The sequence below is a fragment of the Oncorhynchus tshawytscha genome, linkage group LG09 (genome assembly GCF_018296145.1).
Source record: "Oncorhynchus tshawytscha isolate Ot180627B linkage group LG09, Otsh_v2.0, whole genome shotgun sequence".
NCBI classification, from domain to species: domain Eukaryota; kingdom Metazoa; phylum Chordata; class Actinopteri; order Salmoniformes; family Salmonidae; genus Oncorhynchus; species Oncorhynchus tshawytscha.
The window spans coordinates 26,333,692-26,356,559 of NC_056437.1; the positions used below are offsets into that span (position 1 = coordinate 26,333,692).

At 39.9% G+C, this 22,868-nt stretch overlaps 2 protein-coding genes across 3 annotated transcripts; both read right to left on the reverse strand.

Moving 5' to 3' along the window:
• Positions 1–2,281: 2,281 nt before the first annotated feature.
• On the reverse strand, positions 2,282–6,927 carry nono (non-POU domain containing, octamer-binding). The gene is made up of 10 exons (XM_024431385.2): positions 6,771–6,927; positions 5,976–6,102; positions 5,690–5,883; positions 4,403–4,704; positions 4,198–4,293; positions 3,860–4,056; positions 3,446–3,633; positions 3,187–3,208; positions 2,976–3,076; positions 2,282–2,780 (listed from the first exon to the last, which is right to left on the reverse strand). The coding sequence occupies exons 2-10, from the start codon at positions 6,100–6,102 to the stop codon at positions 2,676–2,678; spliced, it is 1,332 nt and encodes a 443-aa protein (XP_024287153.1). The 5' UTR covers positions 6,771–6,927; the 3' UTR covers positions 2,282–2,675.
• Positions 6,928–11,704: 4,777 nt separating this feature from the next.
• On the reverse strand, positions 11,705–15,562 carry zgc:113208 (uncharacterized protein LOC550591 homolog). 2 transcript variants are annotated; one of them, XM_024431387.2, is made up of 6 exons: positions 15,191–15,562; positions 14,802–14,957; positions 14,623–14,710; positions 14,437–14,507; positions 12,375–12,505; positions 11,705–12,258 (listed from the first exon to the last, which is right to left on the reverse strand). In XM_024431387.2, exons 2-6 carry the CDS (start codon positions 14,826–14,828, stop codon positions 12,024–12,026), a joined length of 552 nt encoding a protein of 183 aa, XP_024287155.1. In that variant the 5' UTR covers positions 14,829–14,957; positions 15,191–15,562; the 3' UTR covers positions 11,705–12,023. The 2 variants fall into 2 exon arrangements, with proteins under 2 accessions (XP_024287155.1, XP_024287154.1); XM_024431386.2 differs by having other exon boundaries at positions 14,623–14,721; positions 15,191–15,560.
• Positions 15,563–22,868: the final 7,306 nt, after the last annotated feature.

The window sequence follows — 22,868 nt, forward strand, 5'->3', positions numbered from 1 at the left end:
CTCCACAGAGCTGGGCTTTATGGAAGAGTGGCCAGAAAAAATGCCATTGCTTTAAAGAAAAAAATAAGCAAACACATTTGGTGTTCGCCAAAAGGCATGCGGGAGACTAAAATAGAGCTTTTTGGCCATCAAGGAAAATGCTGTCTAGCGCAAACCCAACACCTCTCATCACCATCCATGTTTTTCATCAGCAGGGACTGGGAAACTGGTCAGAATGATGGATGGTGCTAAATACAGGGAAATTCTTGAGGGAAACCTGTTTGTCTTCCAGAGATTTGAGACTAAGGTTCACCTTCCAGCAGGACAATAACCCTAAACATACTGATAAAGCAACACCTTTGAGTGGTTTAAGGTGAAACATTTAAATGTCTTGGAATAGCCTAGTCAAAGCCCAGACCTCAATCCAATTGAGAATCTGTGGTATGACTTAAAGATTGCTGTACACCAGCAGAACCTATACAACTTGAAGGAGCTGGAAGTTTTGCCTTGAATGGGCAAAAATCCCAGTGGCTAGATGTGACAAGCTTAAAGAGAAAAACCAAGAGACTTGTAGCTGTAATTGCTGCAAAGGTGTCTCTACAACAAAGTATTGACTAATAGTTATGCACGCTCAAGTTTTTCTGTCCAATTTCCTGTTTCCCAAATATTTTGCATCTTCAAAGTGGTAGGCATGTTGTGTAAATGAAATGATACAACCCACCCAAAATCCATTTTAATTCCAGGTTGTAAGGAAACAAAATAGGAAAAATGTCAAGGGGGGGGGGGAGGGGTGAACACTTTCACAAGTCACTGTACTTCAAAATGATGTCCATCATTGATTGGTAATGGTCAAAACCTATTCCGTGCACTTGGAATGGACATTCCCGGAATATGGTCATGGAGCCAACAGAATACGGTAGCTTTTTGCTCCATCTTCAACAATGCAAAGTAGACTATAGGTTTTGGGCTAAATGTGATTATGTGTTTACAATTGTACATTTGATATTTTCATTCAGCAGCATCTTAGAGATGGGCTCCCGAGTGGCGCAGGGTCTAAGGCACTGCATCCCAGTGCAAGAGGCATCACTACAGTCCCTGGTTTGAATACAGGCTGCACAATTGGCCCAGCGGCACCCGGGTTTGGCCGTCATTGTAAATAAGAATTTGTTCTTGCCTAGTTAAAGGTTACACATCCTAGTATTATCCACGAGTGCTTTCGAAGTGACACTTGACAGTGAGTTAGTGTTGTCCTTTAAGTGGCTTACTGTGGAGCTTCCCAAACTTTTTCCACTCATGAAATAGATGTGGCAGTCTATGGACACAAGCACTGTCCCCTCTTGTTGGCCAATGTCTAATGCATGACTCAAACATTACAGCAACAGGCTAAAAACATTAGCTGACATGGGTTAGTTGATCTGGACATTTCTGACAAGTTCTAAATAACTCACGTTCTACAATGACAAGAGAAACTGCTGATGCATTACCTCATTTCAAAATCGACCACCTTGTATTGCGTCGATGGGTAGAAACGCTTAACTAAAGTTCTCAAATATACAGAATATTAGTGTTCTATTAGTTCCCCTTTCTCTACAGATAGACCAATGTGGTCCAAGCTTGAATTAGGATACATCCCTAATTTGAGATCTTGGATGGTTGCTTGTAGTTAACATGCAGGCTAAGTCTACACGTCAAGCTAACGAGAGACTGTCTCATGGCTAAATTAAGGTCTGCACTAAGCAGCATGCTGTGGGTTCAAGCCTGATGTCTTGCCACATTCCTGATGCCTTTGGAAACATGGAATACCTCGTAGCTTGCTCCCCCCCCCCCCCTCATTTAACGGCAACTATAAAAGAAAGGTATTACTGACAGACCTGAAGAACGTCAAATCAATAGGGAATTACCCTTTTGTTTTGATCTGTAAATAAATGTCAAGCGCAGTTTGTCAATGTGGTGAGTTGTAGACTAGCAAAAAGTTGAACTGTTAGACAAACACTTGAGTTAAATGGCAAAAAGAGTAACACCCTATTTTACAGTACACCAACTTGTACATTAGACCATAGGAACAATGGTATGCTTCACTCAAATACCTTTATATCATATGATTTTCACTGATGTGTAGCAGTGCTTTAGTAAAAATCTAAATGCTTTAAAGACCAAGTCTTCAAATCATACTTGTAACTACATTATCCTCTTATGCATGTCTTCTATGCAGTCGCTGAACCAGCCTTTTAAAGGAAAAGATAACATTCTAACACAGTTAACATGAACATTAAAACATGACAAAGTACCAAAAAACCCTACATGGAATTAAGATTTTATTTAAAGCTGTTCAGAAAGGCTTAGAGAGAATGAGCGTGACAAATGTACTATTGCTATATAAAAGTACATTGTTTTGAGGAGTGGTGTAGTGGTATAAAAATAGTTGGGTAAACTGATCACCGGTCAAGGTGAAAAAAGCAACACTCCACACTCCACATCCATTTGCAATGCATTTGCGTTCACCCTCCACTACACCACTGGTTTTGAGGAAGTCTATACAGAAGCAGTATTCATCTGAAATACGAAAATGCCAACTTGACACTTAAAAAAAAAAAAAAAATCCCCATACAATTTTTCACAGTACATAAAATGTAATAATCCATGTATGACTTAAAATATAGTACAGTTTGAAAAGTAAAAAAGTTTAATTGACCATTTTAGAACCTGCGACGCTTGTTGGCAAAGTCAGCAGGGCCTTGGCCAGGGCCTCTTGCGAAGCCAGGTTGGCCTCCTACGGGCATGGTGTCGTTTCCTGCCCCCTGCTGGAGAAAACAGACAATACATAACATGAGTGACAACCACAAATGAAAGCAAGTCTGTTGCAGCGGTATATTTACATGACACCAGAGGTGAAATGATCAAATACATTCTTGTTTATGTTCTCTTTGGCACAATAAATTAGTTAATCTTGGTATGTAAATATATGGTTTGTTATTCTAAGTAGTCTCTTATATTACCATTAAAGGGGGGTTCTCAGCAGGCATGTTGGCAGCTCCAGGGTTGGGCCCGCTGGGCTTTCCTTCAACACCACCCATTGAGTTTCTGTTCATTCCTTGACCTACACCAAACCAAGACAGACAGCACATCTGCAAACCAATGCAATATCTACTAGATAACATGGTGCCCTTGATAACTCAGTGAAGATCTGACCGCTAATGGAAAACTTACCTTGCATGTGCATCCGCATCTCCTGCTCCCACAAAAAAAAGATAACACATTAAAAGGTATTTCTTAAATCAGATACATTAAACAATATACAGCTTTCAGAATACCCAACCAAAATTGTTTTTTTTAAGAGAATACTTGTCCTTTTTCCGATCGCCGACTACCAGTAACCACAAACAAAACAATTGTAAAGATGCTTAGAAACATTTTAGGAAACTTTCATTTCTGTGCATTTAAGCAGTGTCAAGAAGCAAAGACTCACATTTCCAGGGAAGTTCCCCTTGAAGCCTTCCTGCTGCCTCCTCATCCTCTCCTCAGTGTGCATCCTCATCTCCTCCTCCCTCCTGCGATGCTCCTCTTCCTGACGCAATTCCATCTGCTTCCTCTTCTGCATCTCCTGGTTATGGAGCTCCTCCATTCTCCTCAGCTCCTCCTGACGCCTCAGAAGGTCTATAATGAGATGAACACCCCATTTGTTAGTAACACAGTCAAAAGACCTAAAACATGAATCAATTGCTAACAGGACTACATTCAAGCGGTGTGGTATGCGATTGACCTCTAGGCTAAATCTGGTGGTAGGACACTTTTCCCATAAGACACCACGTTGTGTTCATCGGTATCCTAAACTTTGTATTGATATGCGTCTTTAGAGTGGACCGAGACCATACATGCATACCTTGTCTCATCAGGACAACCTGGTGCTCATGTCTGGCTGCCTCCATCTCCTGTTCCAGCTTCTCCTGAGCCTCCTTTATGTTCCTGTCAACCTGCTCATACTGCTGCTTCTCCATCTCCAAAAGGGCCTTCCAGCGCATGGCATACTCATACTCAAATGTCCCTGGCTGAGCAAACCTTGGTGGATGCTCCCGCTCCCTGGCGGAGAGATTTTACATAAGAGAAACAGCTCAGTACGCAACATTTTCAAGTTATGGATTGTACCTCTTTTCAGCAGCAAAGTGTGAGATTGTTGTACGCACAGTTCTGACCAATGCATTCTGAGAAAGTATTACCCACTTGTGAAAAACTTGGTTTTTGTTTACAATCCTCTCTGGCAGTCCCTCATCTTCATCAAACTGCTCCATTGGTTCGACTGTTACTGGCCTGGGGAATCTGAAAGCAGAAAACAATCAGCATGACGACTTCTGCCATTTTGAAAACCTCAAAACAAATGCATTTGTAACATCAACATGTTTTAATACATTTCCAGCATAATACTTACGCAGTCAATAGAAAGGCTCCATCTGCACACCTATCCAGAGCCTTCCTTGCTGCAGGCTTGGCTGTGTATTCCACAATCCCCTTTCCTGTGGGTCTCCCTCTATCATCCACTATAACTATGGCCCTTTCAATCTGGCCAAAGAAGGAGAAAGCCTCTTCCAGGAGCTCATTGGAAATGAACTGTGGCAAATTCTTCACAGCTAGAGCAGCACCATGTGTCGCAAACCGCACTCGCAACTGTCTGCCTCTGAATGAGGTTTCATCAAGTTCGGCTTTAGCAATCTCAGCCACTGTTTTTGTCTCCTGTTGGTAGAAAATCATCAAATTAGAACATTTCCAAATTTATCACATAAATAGAAAGGTTGGCTATTGAGCAACAAAAACCAACACTTAGGGCAAAACAGACAGGGTTGGCTTAAGGCATCAGCATGCATTAGTTCGGCTAGCGCCCAACCAAACTCAGCTTGCATACTGCCTTAAAAGACCTTGGCTTGAAAACTAGAAAAAAAGCTACAATAGCACCGTTTGTCTATTTTGACATGACATAGCCAGCATACACTTCCTCAAACGTCAGATATTTCATTTTTATTTAACTAGGCAAGTCAGTTAAGAACTCATTCTTATTTACAATGACTGCCTGCCCCGGACAAACCTTCCCTTAACCCAGGCGACGCTGGGCCAATTGTACAGCCCGGGATCGAACCAGGGTCTGTAGTGACACTTCTAGCACAGATGCAGTGCCTTAGACAGCTGCATCTGAGATTTTAGTCACGCAATTTCACATCTGTTTGCAGTATTTCTCAATGAAAAAATGTACATGAAAATGAGTTGTATCTGGTTGAATGACAAAGACTATTGAAGCATCTCTACCACTGACCAAACAACAACAAAGGGGTGTAGACTTTGGCTTGCCTCCAGAAAAAAAAAGTGTGCGCGCCAGAACAGCTGAAAAAACCCTCACCGAAGTCTAAAAGGTCACAAAATGTTGTCAGAAAATATGCACAAACTCTTCCTAACTGTTTCAGCTGGGAGGTCAGCCAGCCAGTCTGTTTTCCATATAATTTAGAATATAACTTCAATCACTTGAATATGCTGCTGCGACAGCGTGGAAATTCCACCTGACCGGGGTGCGAACTCACAACCCTTCTCAACGTAACAACTCACACGAGGCACTGTCAATACCACTGACCTGGAAATGCCAAGGCAATTCTAAAGCCGGGGCGACAGCATTTATACATCTCAGTAAGGCAGTAGATACACTTGGTCATCCATTACACTAGCAACTTACCAGTCTAATGAATCCAAACCCTCTGTCCTTGTTGATGAAAATCTCAGCTGCCTTGCCATACTTGGAGAACAACTTCTCCACCTCCGCCTCCGTAACACCAGTTGGTAAATTTCCCACAAAGAGACGGCTACGCTGAGTGTAAGTCTTCTCTCCAGGTTTCCTGAAGTTCTGTAGATCTATGGTTATCCCAGCATCTACAGAGAAGCAAAATATTATAATCATCTAATACAGGAGGATTTAATTTCCTTCCAATACAGGGCTCAGGAGGCAATGAATCCCATCTTACTTGGGCTCTCCTGCTCATCTGCATGCTGTCCATTGCTGTTATCTCCAGGTTTTTTCTGACTTTCCATCTGGTGTCTAGATGGGCCATGATTCTGCTGTTCACCACGGGGGCCCCAGTTTCCTTGCATCTAATAAAAAAGGGCAGTCATTAACACAGTCACTACATTAATTATAGAGAACATACTCGGGTTAACTAGTTATGAAATAAAATAAAGATTCCAAAGCCAGATTAACGATATAACGTTAGCTAGCTAATGTAAGTGTTCAGTTAGTTATAACGTTAACTGATCATTTCACCGTTTAAAATATTTTTGGTTGACGTTTAACAAGCAAATAGTATATGGTAAAGAGTGGCGTTTTGAGAGAACGTTACTATCGGCTAAGTAATGAAATGCGACATCGCTGGCTAGTTAGTTAAGTTGTCAAGATAAGAGTAAAGCGACTACCTAACGCGTTAACGCTAACTATCCGAATTTGAACGCCACCTAATTAGCTAGCTAACTAGTTCAAGGCGTGCATTGCAGCTAGCAAACGAACATCGATGTTGAAACAATCAGTCAACGAACTAAAACGTAGTAGCACACGTTCGATAACTACCGATAGCTAGCGGCTAGCTACCTTATACATTTGGGAAGCGGGCTAGCAACAACTCCAGCTAGCTAAGCTAATCACCCTCACTCCTAGCTAACAATAGCTAGCTAGCACACTCGTTTTTTTCTAGCAAATTAATCCAACATATATAAGATACTTCTCAGATGAAAGCACAATTTTTATATATCCAACCATTACTTCATACCTTTACCAAAATGAATGTTTGGGTCAATACGATTCCAACGCACGTAGCAGGGAAAATCGCTCTATACAAAGAACAGAGAATGGATTTCACAAACAACCTTGATAACGCATGAGAAAGTAGATTTGCTGACAGAGAGGAGGCGGATATCGTGAAGACATGCAGTGATTGGAACAATTGCCGTCAATTATATAGAGAACAAGATATCTAACAATCTGATTGGTGCATATTGTATTTGAACGTTCTTTGATTTTTGTCTGGAAATTACGTTTATAGTTTGTACGACGCTAAAGGGTAAGATAAATAGTAACTGTGTCTTTTGTAGGCACAAATAACTCCGCCATGTTTTGTTGGAAAAAGCCTGAGGGAAATGAATGGGGTTTTGTGATAAACACCCATAATAAGGAATGTGGTAAACACAGGCTTAGCAGACTTTATACGTTTTGTCCTATGAGATAATCTTCATCAAGCTAAAATAACTTTTTTGTGAATTTTGACAAATTGATGTTATAAAAAAGCACATAAAGGCCTCATAATTCCAGTGGCGACCTGTCATTCAGGGAAGGTTTTGAGGCCTACCTTTTAAAAAATATATATTTCTGATAGCCTGTCTGGTGGTATTATTGTAATTAAAAGGAGAGACTTTTAGATTTCTTCAAAATAATCAAACTTTATTATTTCATTACTGCACTAATGGAGCTGGTCGGTAATCACCCCTGGAGGTGATCACTGAGAACTCAACGAGCTGGTATGAGCCACAACATTTTATAGCGAAGTCCATCCTCCTTCTGTCTACATGACAAACAACAGATGTATGGAATGGGTTAAGATTTGTATGAAAGATACTTATAATTCACAGCAGACAGTATCTGCTGTAAAAACAGTTCTAATTGTGTAGAGACCAAGGTATGGCCCTGGAGTCATCTCTCCCTGGTACCTTATAGAACAGAAACATTAAGTCATGCTCTGGAATGCAGTATCACCCAAAGACATCGTAAATCTTCCAGAGTCCCATCCTCAGTAGAACACACACAGATGAGCGTTCTAACAACACCTTATTCAAAACAACCATTTGATGCAATTACAACATTATAACATCATCTTGCAATTTTGCTCTTACACCTGTTTTGCATGATATTTTGGCATTAATACATGCCACATATCAGTTTGCAAACAATGTAAAAAAATAATAATAATAATAATAATAATAATTGAGTTAATAAAGCCACATACAAACTTGATCTGCTATTCAGGGTGTGGTCCCAAGTCTGGGTTTAAGGTCTCTTTTCCAAGCTTAAAAGGATACATATTCAACATTGGCCATGCTGTCAAACCAGCATGACATCTGCCACGCTCAAAACAAGTGGAAACTTGGGAACTGGGAAATCTGATCAACTGGAAATTCTGAGAAAAAAAAAAGAGCTCCGGCTGGGATAATACGTCGGGAATTCTGGCCTCTTCCAAGAGCTCCAACCTGAAGATCACTGACATCCTCATGATTCAATCTTGTTTTTTTCCAAGTTTCCAGTTGTCTTGAAAGCACCATAAATCCAGAGAATGCCAGACTTTGATGACAAAGTTTGACAAAATTTGCCCACGAAGGACCGCCGCACCACCTCCCTGTTCAAGTGAGCACATCACAACAAGGCAAGCCTAAAAATGTCTTTATGCTGCTGCATAAATGATGTAATTTACCCGGGAGATATATATACTGTAGCTAAGGAAGTAATATTAAGTGTATGTTGTGTAGTAAGCTGTTGTCCCTCACCCTAAAAATGTGGTAAATGTTCCCCTCTTAATTTGGCTGACTTTTCTCACTTGGCGGTGCACATGTAGCCTATAGCCTGTTTAGAGAAATGTCACCATCAAATATTGTAAGAGCTTTCATTGTCTGCTTATATACCCCCTTTATTTTTCATATGGTTCTGACTTGGTGTACAGGGAGAACATGGTAATAACGGCCCATGTTCAATGCTGTCGCTGGACATTTCAAAAGTGCTGAACAAATAGTTACATTGACTACGTCCGTCCTAGCTCACTCATTGTCTTAACCAAAATAACAGATGGCCTCTTATCCACTCGTTGTCTCCTTATGCCATAGTTTGTACAGCTCAATTGTCAGTAGAAACCACTTTTGTTTAAACAAGTCAGCAATATATCTTTTAAAGGCAGTAAATTAGGCTGAAGGAACTGTTTCGCTGCCAAACAAGGCTTTGCTGATAGCCAGGGCCCAGTTTCAGAAAGCGGGTTTAGTGACAGAGTTAGTTGACCCAGAGTTGAAAGAAACTCTGGGTTTTCGGTTTGACAAAGCCAGTTCAGCATAACTCTGAGTCAGTTACTATGGCAACATACTCCGTGAAGCTAACCTGCTCGCTGGCAGGTTTTCTTCAACTAACCCAGAGTTTCTCCTCCTCTTTAGCTAAAGCCTGCAGACTGAAGGAGGTGTCAGACATGGCGTGTCCTTTTCTTGAAGAGCCAGTTGATATTGAAGCACAAATACTCCACAGAAATCTCCTTTGGGAGAGGGTAATCAGACCCCGCTTGGATGTTTAATCATTCCCTGATGATTATCTGTTGGAGGGTTTCTGTTTTTCTGCACAATAGATCGAATCAAATCAAAGTTTATTTGTCACGTGCGCGAATACAACAGGTGTAGACTTTACAGTGAAATGCTTACTTACAGGCTCTAACCAATAGTGCAAAAAAAATTATTAGGTGAACAATAGGTATGTAAAGAAATAAAACAACAGTAAAAAGACATATACAGTATGTCATATACATATACAGTAGTGAGGATACATACATACACCGGTTAGTCAGGCTGATTGAGGTGGTATGTACATATAGATATGGTTAAAGTGAATATGCATATATGATGAACAGAGAGTAGCAGTAGCGTAAAAGAGGGGGGTGGTGGGTGGGACACAATGCAGATAGATCATTCATCTTCACAATATTTTCAGCCCTTATAACGTTCATATGACACATCGTGGACATGCTCTTAGTTTGGGAAACAAATTATTTGTGTTGCACTTTGTTTTTTTGCAAATATATGATAACGTTTACTGTACACTTTTGTGGTGTTCCCAAGTCACAGACCCATAAGACTCATCAAAGAAGAATTCCACAGAATTGCAGGTATCAGTCTCAGCATTTATTTATTTATTTAGTATGAAGCTTTGAGACTTGAAGCACTAATCATTTAATTTGATACATTTTAGGGTTTCCAGGTATGATTAGCTGCATAGATGGCACTCATATTCCTATCACAGCTCCTTCAGTAACTGAAGGAGTATGTGAATAGGAAGTATTTCCACAGCATTAATGTGCAGGTAGGCCTAAATAGTAGCCTTTAGCATTCCAAATTAAAGATACTTTACAATACAGTTACTGTAGCTAAGTACTGTTCTGCACTGTGAAGATCATATGTGATGCAGCCCACATCATCAGCATGGTGGAAGCAAAGTGGCCTGGGTTTGTACATGACTCGCACATTTTTCGACTCACACATTTGCGCTGTTCTGTGAAGGGAGTAGTACACAGCATTGTACGAGATCTTCAGTTTCTTGGCAATTTCTCACATGAAATAGCCTTTATTTCTCAGAACATGAATAGACTGACGAGTTTCAGAAGAAAGTTATTTGTTTCTAGCCATTTTCAGCCTGTAATCAAACCCACAAATGTTGATGCTCCAGATACTCAACTAGTCTAAAGAAGGCCAGTTGTGTTGCTTCTTTAATCAGGACAAGTTTCAGCTGTGCTAACGTAATTGCAAAAGGGTTTTCTAATGATCAATTAGCCTTTAAAATGAGAAACTTGGATTAGCTAACACAACATGCCATTGGAACACAGGAGTGATGGTTGATGATAATGGGCCTCTGTACACCTATGTAGATATTCCATTTTTAAAAATCTGCCATTTCCAGCTACAATAGTCATTTACAACATTAACAATGTCTATACTATTTCTGATCAATTTGGACAAATATTTTGCTTATCTTTCAAAAACAAGGACATTTCTAAGTGACCCTAAACTTAACGGTAGCGTATACTCATATTCCGCATACGAATTCATTAATATTTCTAAACTCCACTAGGGAGAAGTAGGAGGTTCGAGCCCTTTTTTCTCCTGTTGCCATGATGAATCATGTTACCTGCGTTCCATTGATGAGGGCTTTTAATCTACTCATGCACATGCTTTACTCTGGGTTAACTTAACTCAGAGTTGATTTAACTAATTGTTATCACCTGTTCTGAAACCAAAAACGCAGAGTTTGAGAGCTCAGAGTTAGTCAACCCAGAGTTCAGGTTTAAACTCAGTTTGTTAAACCTGCTTTCTGAAACAGGGCCCAGGTGTAGCAGTGGTAAGGTGTTGTAACTGTTGTTGAGACAGCTTAAAGTAGGGTTTGTCACCGTTATAGTGCAATGAATGTATTGTTTAATGTTGTGTAGTGGCTTTGCTGGCATGCATTAAAACATTTTTTCAATTGTTTGCCCCACCAAGATTTTCATGCTAAAATTGCTGCATAATTCATAAAGGATTTGTATGTTAACTCAAATCAAATGTACTTATAAAGCCCTTTTTACATAACTGCTATTATATCACAGAACAAAATGTATAACATCGCCAATGTAATGAAACAGCAGGGAGCAAGTCTCGAACCCTCGACCTTTGAGCCCGAGGTCCGGCGCATGCTCAGTCAGTTATCCTCAGACCGTATTTTTTAGCTTTTATTACAAAACCCTATACTTTCTTCCCTTAGAGATGGCTGAACAAACCAGAGGAAACTAATTTCTGGGATTTAGGACTACAAGCTGGTGAGCTCATATTATTTTTGCAGCGCACAATACCCACTTCATAAGAGGTGAAAGACGCATGAGAATAACAATTAGACAGAAGCTCCAAGAAAGGGAGTTAGGTATCTCTATTTTTTTTAAAGTCGAATTAAAGTTAAACATTGCATTTACAGTATCAAAAATACCACAAACACACGTTGGCAAATAAAACAGTCAAACTCATGCACTTATTTCTGTACCCCAGTGTAGGCTGGTGGGAGGAGCTATAGGAGGATGGGATCATTGTTATGGCTGGAATTAAATAAATGGAATGGAATCGAAATGTCGTTTCCATATGTATGATCTGTTTGTTTATTTTCCATTTAAATTCCTTCCAGCCATTACAATGAGCCCGTCCTATAGCTCCACCCACCAGCCTCCCTACTGTACCCGTATAATGAATACAAGCAGGGTGCAAGGTTATTTTGACTTAACCCTCTTGGCACCCTCCTTGTAGTCCTCCTTGGTCAGTCGGTACCCCCAGTGCTGTAATGTCTGTCTGACCACAGGAGAGATTGTTGGGTTGTCAAAGCCACAGCCTGACCGGACTACTTTAGTTATCAGATTATTTCTCCACCGGCCTTTTACCCCAGCACACTTTGCCCATCGCCCGATCTGACGCTCATCATCCTTAGTACGCCGACCATGGTAAAACCTGTAGGGAATTTACATTTCAGAGTAAGATTCTGAGGAAGAAGACACTAATGTAAGAGACTAGAAAGGAGCCTTGTTATACCCAGTCTGAATGTACTGTATATATTTTGCAAATACCTGCAGTACCACTGAAACCACCCATAGGGATCCTGGGTTACAATCCATCCACTGCTTTCCCACATTTCTAGACTGCCTCCACACTTCACTTTGTATGTGTTTACACTGTCTCTGTATGTTGATGAGGCCACCTGTATAGGGAAACACATAATGCATTATTTATTATAAGCAGTGTGAGCCTGGCTTTGTAATGTCTTATTAGTAGGGATGCACGATATATCGGTGGACATATCAGAATTGGACGATATTAGCTAAAAATGCCAATACCCAATGTCTAGTTTAATGCCGATGTGGAAAACCGATGTCAAAGCTGACGTGCATGCCTATATAACGTGGCGTAATGATGCCACGTAAAATTTTGCGCTACATGTGCAACACAGCATTCCTAACCTAGCCCACAATGTCTGCTGTGTGGATCGAGCAGTCAACAAGTCGAGCAGTCATTTGAAAGAGTAAGAAAATTTCAGCGAGACAACACAAAGTTGAAATCCATTAATGCCAAGATAATGGAATTCATTGCCCTTGACAATCAACCGTTCTCTGTCGTGGGTGATGTTGGATTTTTCGCGACTGGTCGAGCACCGGGACACACTACCAAGTGCACTATTTTTCAGATTTTGACATACCGGAGTTACACAGTAATACACTAATGTTTTCTGGGTGTCACTGAGTAGATACCCCATGTCACTGATACCCCATGTCATTCATCCACAATCCATAGGGAAGGCTGTACAGTGAAATAAGTATGCCCTCAATGCAATTCTAAAGTATAATACATCCAGTGTGATTTCAAACTATTTTTGATTTTATATAACATTCCAACCTCGTTTAGCATGATTTATTCAATTATGGCATAATTCTACTATTTGTATTAATTTGCATCACTGTCAATGACATACTTTTATTTTGAAGGCTAACTGCAAAGTCCACTATTGTGGCTAATCCTTATTGTGGCTAGCTTCACATAGATGGGTCCGACCACCATTAATCAAATAAGAACTGTCTTATAAATTAGGGTTATTTTAGATGATGACAGCTAGCTATATAGTTAGCTAGCTAACTATAGCTACTGAAACAGATTGTTGTTTTGCTATGTTTTTGGGGAAGGACATTGCTTGCATACATGAGCTACCTAGCTTTTTTGTTAATGACCAGCACTGTAGGTGCGCAAGACAACTTCACCAGCATCATAGCATACGTATCGATGAATCGTTGTGACATATGAAATACGAGTGATAGTGTAATCAATGTGTATTAACTACGTCAAAAATGTATGAACACGTTAAATTATGTGACGTGCAATCATATTCAGGTCCTGATTAGTCAAATAGTGTTATTTGACCTGTATCTTTTTGACACACAAAGACCCAAACGGCATTCCATAGAAATCCTGGTTCAGAATGAAACGACTGAATAAATAAACAACGAAACAGCACAGCAAGTAAGTGAAAGAAATAGGTTTCGATTATGTTTTACTGGTAAATGCCAACAAAATAACTTTTTGGTCAGTTTGTAAACCCTTATTTAACTAGGCAAGTCAGTTAAGAACCCCGGACGACGCTGGGCCAATTGTGCGCCTCCCTATGGGACTCCCAATCATGGCTGGATGTGATACAGCCTGGATTCAAACCAGGGACTGTAGTGAAGCCTCCTGCACTGAGATGCAGTGCCTTAAGAGGGCTGCGTCCATGTGTGTGTGTTAACTATTTAACTGTACTAGAATGCTTAAAAATGCAGCTAAAATGTTAAATATCGGATATCGGTATCCGTTTTTTTTTTTGGCAAGGAAAATATCGGTGCATATATTTCAGCAAATTTCCAAATGACTCAAAATGTCTAACTTCGTCAGGATCATTATGAGATCATAACAACATTGGTGGGCATGCTTATGGGAAGTCTTATAATGCTTTATTTTTGCATTATACCAATCAGCTTGAATTGTTCGGTCTTGTTTGGGTGTCTCTATTACAATGCATGTGTTCATAGGTGTTTTATCATTAATTTAGTTTGGTAGGCCTAAACACAGTCAGTGTGTAGAGTAGGTTTGGCTTCGTATAATCACCTGTGTGGGAATGTTCAAACCTTTCAGCCAATCCTCAGGGAGCTCTTTCCATTCATCTTTGCAATTGTGTTCTATGATGAAAGAAACAAAAAAAGGTGCGATTAGTAAATTGGTTAACCTACATTAGTAATCACATCATAACATCCAAAGTAATGATTATAGATGTGTGTGGGATAGGCTACTCACTTGTGACACTTGAGTATATTGGTCTGAAGTAGGTACCACCAAAGCTGCCAGCTTGAAGTACTTCTTTTGGTGACATGTTAGGTTGGAACTGAGGGAAGTCTAAGAAAAGTTACTTGTCACCGAGCCTTCTGTGAAATGAATGTCAGTGTGTTAAAACAGAGTTGCATATGTAGGCATACCTTTAAAAACAAGTTGTCCTTTGTCATTCTTTGAAACCTCTAGGCATCCATCCCGGATCATCTTCTGGCTTGCATCTTTAGAACTTAGAGAAACTTCTGAGCTGCCCAAGAATGTGTGTTTTTTCTTGCTTGAGTCCTTCTCTATTTTAGTATTTTCTGTGGAAAAGTACAATTATTTTTAGGTGGCTAACGTAAATATTTTTTTTTCTACCATTGGCCGTGTTCAAGAGGATCAAATCCGCAATGTATCGTGGTTAAATTGTGACTGACTGACTAATAATGAGTCGTTATTTATGATGAAAAGTGATTTGTTGATAGTCGTTATGATGCTCTGGAGCACGGCCATTTTCTATGCAGCCACGTTGTAACTACTCAAAACCGTGACTTACTCTTGTTCAGAGCTTTATTTGCGCTAGTCTTGCCACTATCCTTCGATTTCAGCTTTTTGCAGTCTGGAAGACTTGTCTCAGATGAGGAAGCTTTTCTTTTTGTAGAAGTTGTCCCGCTGCTTTTCTCCATATTTCGTCTCGTTATGTTCCTTCCTGTATGCCCTAGACAACGTTCAAATGAAATACATCGAAAACCATCAAGCATCGGAGTTGCACAACCCTAGCTACAATGGTTTTGTTGTGAAGAAGGTGGGACTCAACTGTATCCTCAGTATGAATGAATGGGGGAAAAAATCGTGTTAAGTAACGCGCATCTCACTGTTTATGTAATTCTACGGGTACGCCTGCTTTACAAACCAGCGCACCCCGATCAAGGCTCCGTAGTCAGATGACGGTTCCAATCAATGACATATTAACCCTGGATTGCTGATGCTATGTTTTGGCCATAGAGAGGCTTTGAAGGCGCCAAATTGGCACTCCTCAGACTGTAAACTGACAGTTGGTGCTGTTTTGAAACCACCATGCCTCCATCTTTGCACCCCCATCATTGTAAAAAATATTTTGGAATCTATAGAAATGCATTTATTAATGTCTACATTAGTTTTTGCCATGTGTATTCTATTAAAGACACCTTAATGCATACTTAAATATACTGAACAAAAATATAAACGCAACATACAACAATTTCAAAGATTTTTACAGTTCATAGAAGGAAATCAGTTAATTGAAATAAATAAATTAGGTCCAAATCTATCGATTTCACATGACTGGGCAGGGGTGCATCCAGCAGCCAGGCCCACTCACTGGGGAGTCAGGCCCAGCCAATCAAAATGAGTTTTCCACCACAAAAGGGCTTTATATTACAGACAGAAATACGTCCATTTGGAGAGCGTAAGGTGGGGAGCCTTTGAGTCGTTCAGTCAGACTTTCCTCTTGATTGCTAGCTATATCATGCATTCTTAATTTCACAGTGTTATCTGACAACGGTATTGATGTGAGTTTCTGTGCCTCTACCTCCCCACACATCGTTTTCACCATATAAATTGGGCCAGTCATATCAAAGTCTCTGGAATTGTGTGGTTTCATATTATAGCGGGCATAGCAACAGTCAGGTGCAGCCTTTTCCCCTGATCTAAGGGCGCTCTCTGATTGAATTTTAACTGTTAGATTTGAATCATTTTCATTTAGATTTTTGAGGTTAACCACGTTACAATGATTTTCAGAGAAAAAAGACAATGTCATAATATAAACACTGCCGTTCAAGAGTTTGGGGTCACATAGAAATGTCCTTGTTTTTGAAAGAAAAGCACATTTTTGTCCATTAAAATAACATAAAACTGATCAGAAATACAGTGTAGACATTGTGTATGTTGTAAATGACTATTGTAGCTGGAAGTTTTTAATGGAATATCTACATAAGCTTACAGAGGCCCATTATCAGCAACCATCACTCCTGTGTTCCAATGGCACGTTGTGTTAGCTAATCCAAGTTTATCATTTTAAAAGGTTAATTGATCATTAGAAAACCCTTTTGCAATTATGTTAGCACAGCTGAAAACTGTTGTCTGATAAAAGAAGCAATTAAACTGGCTTTCTTTAGACTAGTTGAGTATCTGGAGCATCAGCATTTGTGGGTTCGATTACAGGCTCAAAATGGCCAGAAACAAACAACTTTCTTCTGAAACTCGTCAGTTTATTCTTGTTCTGAGAAATTAACTGTCCACCCAATCAAAGGATCAGATAATTAATCTAGTATTGAAAGCATATGCTACAGCTAGCTAGCACTACAGTGCATAAAAGCTGGTAAGTAGTTTACTCAAAGAGACAGAAAGGCAATAGTTGAACCATTTTTATTTTGAATATTTTATTTTTGCATTTTCCGATGAAGAACATTCATAACAAAAGTGAAAAGATATTAGACAACAATATGACAAAGTGACAGTAACAGACGAGTGTAAATTTAGAAAACAAATAATAATAATTATATATACAAACATAAAGTAAATAAGTCATAATAAAGAATAAAATAATAATAATGAGACATTGGATCACATGGTCACCTGCCGTAAACTACATATTATACATTACGTGTGAAACATTATGTGAGGATTATATAGAGATTCAATCAATGTGATGTGAGGGGAGATTCTCCATATAGTCAAAAGGTTGCCAAATTCTGTAAAATGTCTCAAACTTATTCCTCAAGCAGTAAGTGATTTTCTCCAGTGGGATACAACTATTAACTTCCGATAGCCACATTGCAACTGGCAGGGGGGAATCCGATTTCCATTTCAAGGCAATACATTTCTTGGCAATCGCTAGCAATATTTCTGCTAGCTTTATAGTATGGCTTTGCCTAAGATTGGAGTTAGTAAAGTTACCCAGTAGACAGACCTCCGGGTCTAAAGGGAATGCAACCCCGTGAATTGAGGATATGGTATCGCATAACCCCTGCCAGAAACCGTGTAGTTTTGAACACTGCCAAGTGGAATGGAGCAATGTTCCTTCATCTGAGCCACATCTAAAACATAGGGAGGAGATATCAGGGTTGAACTTGTGCAGTCTAGATGGGGTGATATAGAGCTGATGGAGGAAATTAAACTGGATCGGTCTGTATCTGGAGTTCAATGTGGATGTAACACCATCCCTGCATAGGTCACTCCATAGACCCTCATCAAGATTAATACCCAGATCTTTTTCCCCATCTAAGTCGGGGTTTATCTAGCTCAGGCAGTGTTAGTCCTGACATAAGAGCATCGTAAACACGGGAAATGGTCTTGAACAGTGGTTGGTCTGTGTGGCAGAGTTGTTCAATAGGTGACATCTTAGGTAGGTTCCATTGTCCCTTGAGAGTCACCCTAACAAAGTTTTGCAGTTGTAGGTAGCTAAAGAAGTCCCTGTTAGGCAAGTGGTATTTCTGTTTCAGCTGATCAAAAGACATAAGAACTCCCTCCTCATAACAATGTTCCAGAAGAGTGGTACCCTTATCAGACCATGGTCTAAAGTTACTATTCTGGAAAAACATAGGGATCAATCTATTGTTCCATAAAGGGGTTTTAGGGGAAAGGAATCCCCCTCGTCTGAACAGCTCAGGCAGTTTGCACCATGCCAGGGCAGAATGTATGATTAAAGGGTTGTCTGTGATGGGTTTTATAGATTTTCTGTCCCATTTGCAAAACAATTCTGCCCCAGTGTCATCATTTTCCTCAAACGTTTCAATGTTCAACCATGAGGGAGAGGGACCATTGTCAAACCTCTGAGCCAGAAACCTAGACTGTGCAGCCCAGTAGTACATTCTAAAATTGGGGAGGTTTAAGCTCCCTTGACTGTAATCAAGGGTCAGTTTATCCAGGCCAACCCTAGAGGTTTTGCCGTGCCAAATAAACCGTATGGTCAGCTTGTCGAGAGAGGAAAAAAATGCTGCGGGCACAAGGATAGGGAGAGATTGAAACAGATATAGAAATCTGGGCAGGACATTCATTTTAATTGCATTGATTATACCCAGTAGAGTGAGAGGCAAGTCCATCCATTTACACAGGTCACCCTCCACCTTTTGCAACAAGCTGGCCAGATTGAGTTTATAAAGCTTCTTCATGTTACCATCCACCATTATGCCCAAATATGTGAAGCCCATTGGCGACCATCTAAAAGGAAACTTATGCTTGATGGTATGGTGGTCAAAGACAGACAACAGTAAGATTTCAATTTTTATCAAAATTGACCTTATATCCAGAGAAAGAACTATAACACTGTAGAAGGATCTGCAAGTGAGAGAGGGAGTGTTCTGGGTTTGTTAGAAATAAGATAAAGTCATCCACAAAGAGTGATAACTTATGGGTATGGAGGTCCACCTCAAAGCCATGTATGTCAGGGCACTAGATTAACAATTTTGAAAAAATTAATTTCTTCCAAAATGAAGGAGAAGAAAGTTTATTGATTATTATTTTTTATTTTTTTTGCTTTCAGTTTCACTTACTTAGCTAGCAAATGCAGCTAGCTAGTTTAGCCTACTCAAATACCCTGCTCAAATAGAGGGATGCTATGTTAGCTAGCTGGCTATGACTATCCAACACAACAGGTAAGCTTTTGGTTTTACTCATTTATTGCCACCGGGGCCTGCCGGTGTTAGAGCTAAACTGCTTAATGACTGTACACTGTAACATTACTGCATGATTCTAGTGAGTTTACTAACGAGTTAGTTATATGTATGTTGACTATGACGTTACTTTAGCTAATATGGTGACAAACGATGAAAGGCTGTGTGTAGTGGTTATGATATGGTTTGGCTTGGAAATGTTTTTTCGCCAGGTCACATTCAGCTGATGTGTTGTGCATTGAAGTCCACAAGTGAAGGGACAAGGTGAGAGGAGGAGAGAAGGAATGCAATATGTCTGCAATAAAAGTGAACTTTGTTTACGCATGATCAGGGTGTATTCATTCTGCGGATTCTGTTGAAAAGCGTTTCTTAAACGGAAGCAAACGGAACAAAACAGGAATAAACATACCTGAATTTGTTCAATAGAAACTCTTGTTTGCAACTATTTAATGTGTCACTGTCTGTCCATGTGTCACTGTCTTTCACCTCAAATGTTTCTCTCGACCTGTGTGCACCTACTTTGTAAACTTTCATTCATAGGCTAGATTGTAGCAACCTCATGATGGGTATATGGAACATTTTTGTATCATGTAGTAGCCTAAACCTCTCGCTGTTACATTGAACTGGGTGAATGGAATATGAATGAGTCATCCAATATCATCCAATATGCTGTAATAGAAAAAAAATGCCAGGAGAACGCTACCTGCCCGAATGCATATTGCCAACTGTAAAGTTTGGTTGAGAAGGAATAACGGTCCGGGGCTGTTTTTCAAGATTATGTGCATCCAACTTTGTAGCAACAGTTTGGAGAAGGCCCTTTCCTGTTTAAGCATGACAATGCCCCCGTGCACAATGCGAGGTCCCTACAGAAATGGTTTGTCTGTACGGACCTCAACCCATCGATCATCTTTGGAATGAATTGGAACGGCGACTGCGAGCCAGTCTTAATCGCCCAACATCAGTGCCCAACCTCACTAATGCTCTTGTGGCTGAATGGAAGCAAGTCCCTGCAGCAATGTTCCATCATATAATGGAAAGCCTTCACAGAAGAGTGGAGGCTGTTATAGCATCAAAGGGGGGACCAACTCGATATTAATTCCCATGATGTTCAACGCGCAGATGTCCATATACTTTTGGTCATGTAGTGTATCTTGAATTTTATGTGGCTATCCCTGGACCAGGGCATCCTATCAAAAGCTTAATCTGCCTTTTCCAGATTTGGCCAGTTTCTCCAGCTTGTTGGCCCCTATACTATACCTGCACTACCGCCCATCATGTTCCCACTCCCAGTGCAATGTATTCCGTGACCCCAGAAAACAAGTTTGGCACGGTAGCCTAGTGGTTAGAGTGTTGGACTAGTAACCAGAAGGTTGCAAGTTCAAACCCCTGAGCTGACAAGGTACAAATCTGTTGTTCTGCCCATGGACAGGCAGTTAACCCACTGTTCCTAGGCTGTCATTGAAAGTAAGAATTTGTTCTTGCCTAGTTAAATAAAGGTTTTTAAAAAATGTAAAGTTCCAGAACACAGCAGCGGACCAAGCTGTACTTCGGTTGGCCCCTTCAGAACTTGTCCCCATGATCACTTAACATCTCAAGGGATTCCTGCCTTGGAGAATGTTCATTTTAGCATTTGATCTATTTCATATTGTATATCATGTCATCACTATCTGCAGCCTGGATAGAGAACTCATTCTTTGTTTGCTTAGTATCTCACATTTTCAAGACGGATGTGATAGATGTTGCCACTACTAATGTTCGTATGCGATTAAAACAAATTTACATGCTGCAACTTAGTATCAATAAGATAATTGTATTGCATGAGGATGGAAGACTGTATTTGCCCATACATTTTATCATAAGATACCCTCTTGAGTGAAGATTATATAAGAATATTTGGATCCAGTATCACTCCAGGCTTGTCGATGAGAAGTTAGATGTATTAACATGACATGTTCTGTTTGTTTCCCTGTGACTGGGATACAGCTTCAATGAAAAATATATAGACATTATGTGAGTTCAAGGCTGTAGTAATCCATCTGTCTATTATTCTATGAACAAGCTACTGAACAGCTGTGCAGAACCTAAACCTAAGTCAGTTTGAGATTTAAAAATAAATCAAAAGTAAGGTGCATTTTTGCATGTGAAATCATTCATAATGAATGCACAAGCTAGTGTTTCTCACTTCATGTGAATAAATACCAGGATTTTGCCTTTGGTTTAACTTTAGGAGGATCCTTTCCTCGGAGTCCAGACAATTCCTTAATTGAGGTGTGTGTTTCTCTGACTTGGTTTTGGTCATCAGAGGGAGAGATACTGTACACAGTCTTGCTTAAACCAATGTGGTTTCAACTGACAATTGAGATGTACAAACTATGGCATAAGGGGACAACAAGCGGATAAGAGGCAATCCGTAATTTTGATTAATAAATTACTGAGCGACCTAGGACAGATGTAGTCAGTATAACTATTTGTTCAGCACTTTTGAATTGTACAGCGACAGAATTCAGAACTTGGGCCATTCTTACAGTGTTCTCCCTGTACACCAAGTCAGAACCGTAGGATAAAAAGGGGGCATATAAGCAAACAATTAAAGCTCTTACAATATTCAATGACATTTCTCTAAAACAGGCTTTTAGAGAAATGTGCACCACCAAGTCAGAGCAGTAGGCTAAGTTATGAGGGTGAGGAACATGGGCTACTAACAGCTGACTACACAACATACACTTAGTATTACTTTCTTAGCTACAGTATACGTATCTCCCCGGTATATTACATAATTTGTGCAGCAGCATACAAAACATTGTTGGACTCACCTTGTTGTGCTGTGCTCATTTGAACAGAAAGGTGGTGCGGCGGTCCTTTGTGGGCAAATTTTGTCATTAAAGTCCAATCTCTGGATTTATGGTGCTTTCAAGACAACTGGGAATGAAAATATATATATATATTTCAATCATAATGACGTCAGTCATCTTCAGGTTGTAGCTCTAGAAAGAGGCCAGAGTTCCCGATTTACCCGATTGGATGAAAGTTCAAAACGTAATTTCCCAGTCGTAGCTCGTTTTTCCAGAGTTCCCAGTTGTCTTGAACTTACTAGTCAGATCTTGCAATTTCGAGTTAACAGTTGTTTTGAGCACGGTACAAATCATGCTTCATTGACAGCATGGCCAATGTTGAATGTTTATCATTTAAACTAGGAAAACAGATCTTTAATCTTAGACTTGGGACCACAGACACTCCACTGAATAGCAGGCTAATGATTGCTTTGCAATGCTTGAAGTTAGCCACTGATTCCTTCCAAACCACTCATTGTTGAATTTGCGATTTCCAACTTGTTTTGAAATGTTTATGTCCAATAGCCGATGAGCACCAATACTCTTTATCTATAATTACTATTTTCATTTGACAAGGATTAAAAAGGGTTTCCCAATAGATTGTCGACTTGATTCATGATGACTGCTAGCTAAGATTTTGAAAGTATGATGTTGACATGATCAATCCAATCAAAGCTACTGTAGATATAATGTGATTTGATGTAATTTTATCTGTGGCCAATGACCTCGAGCCTTGGATGGGTACTTCTAA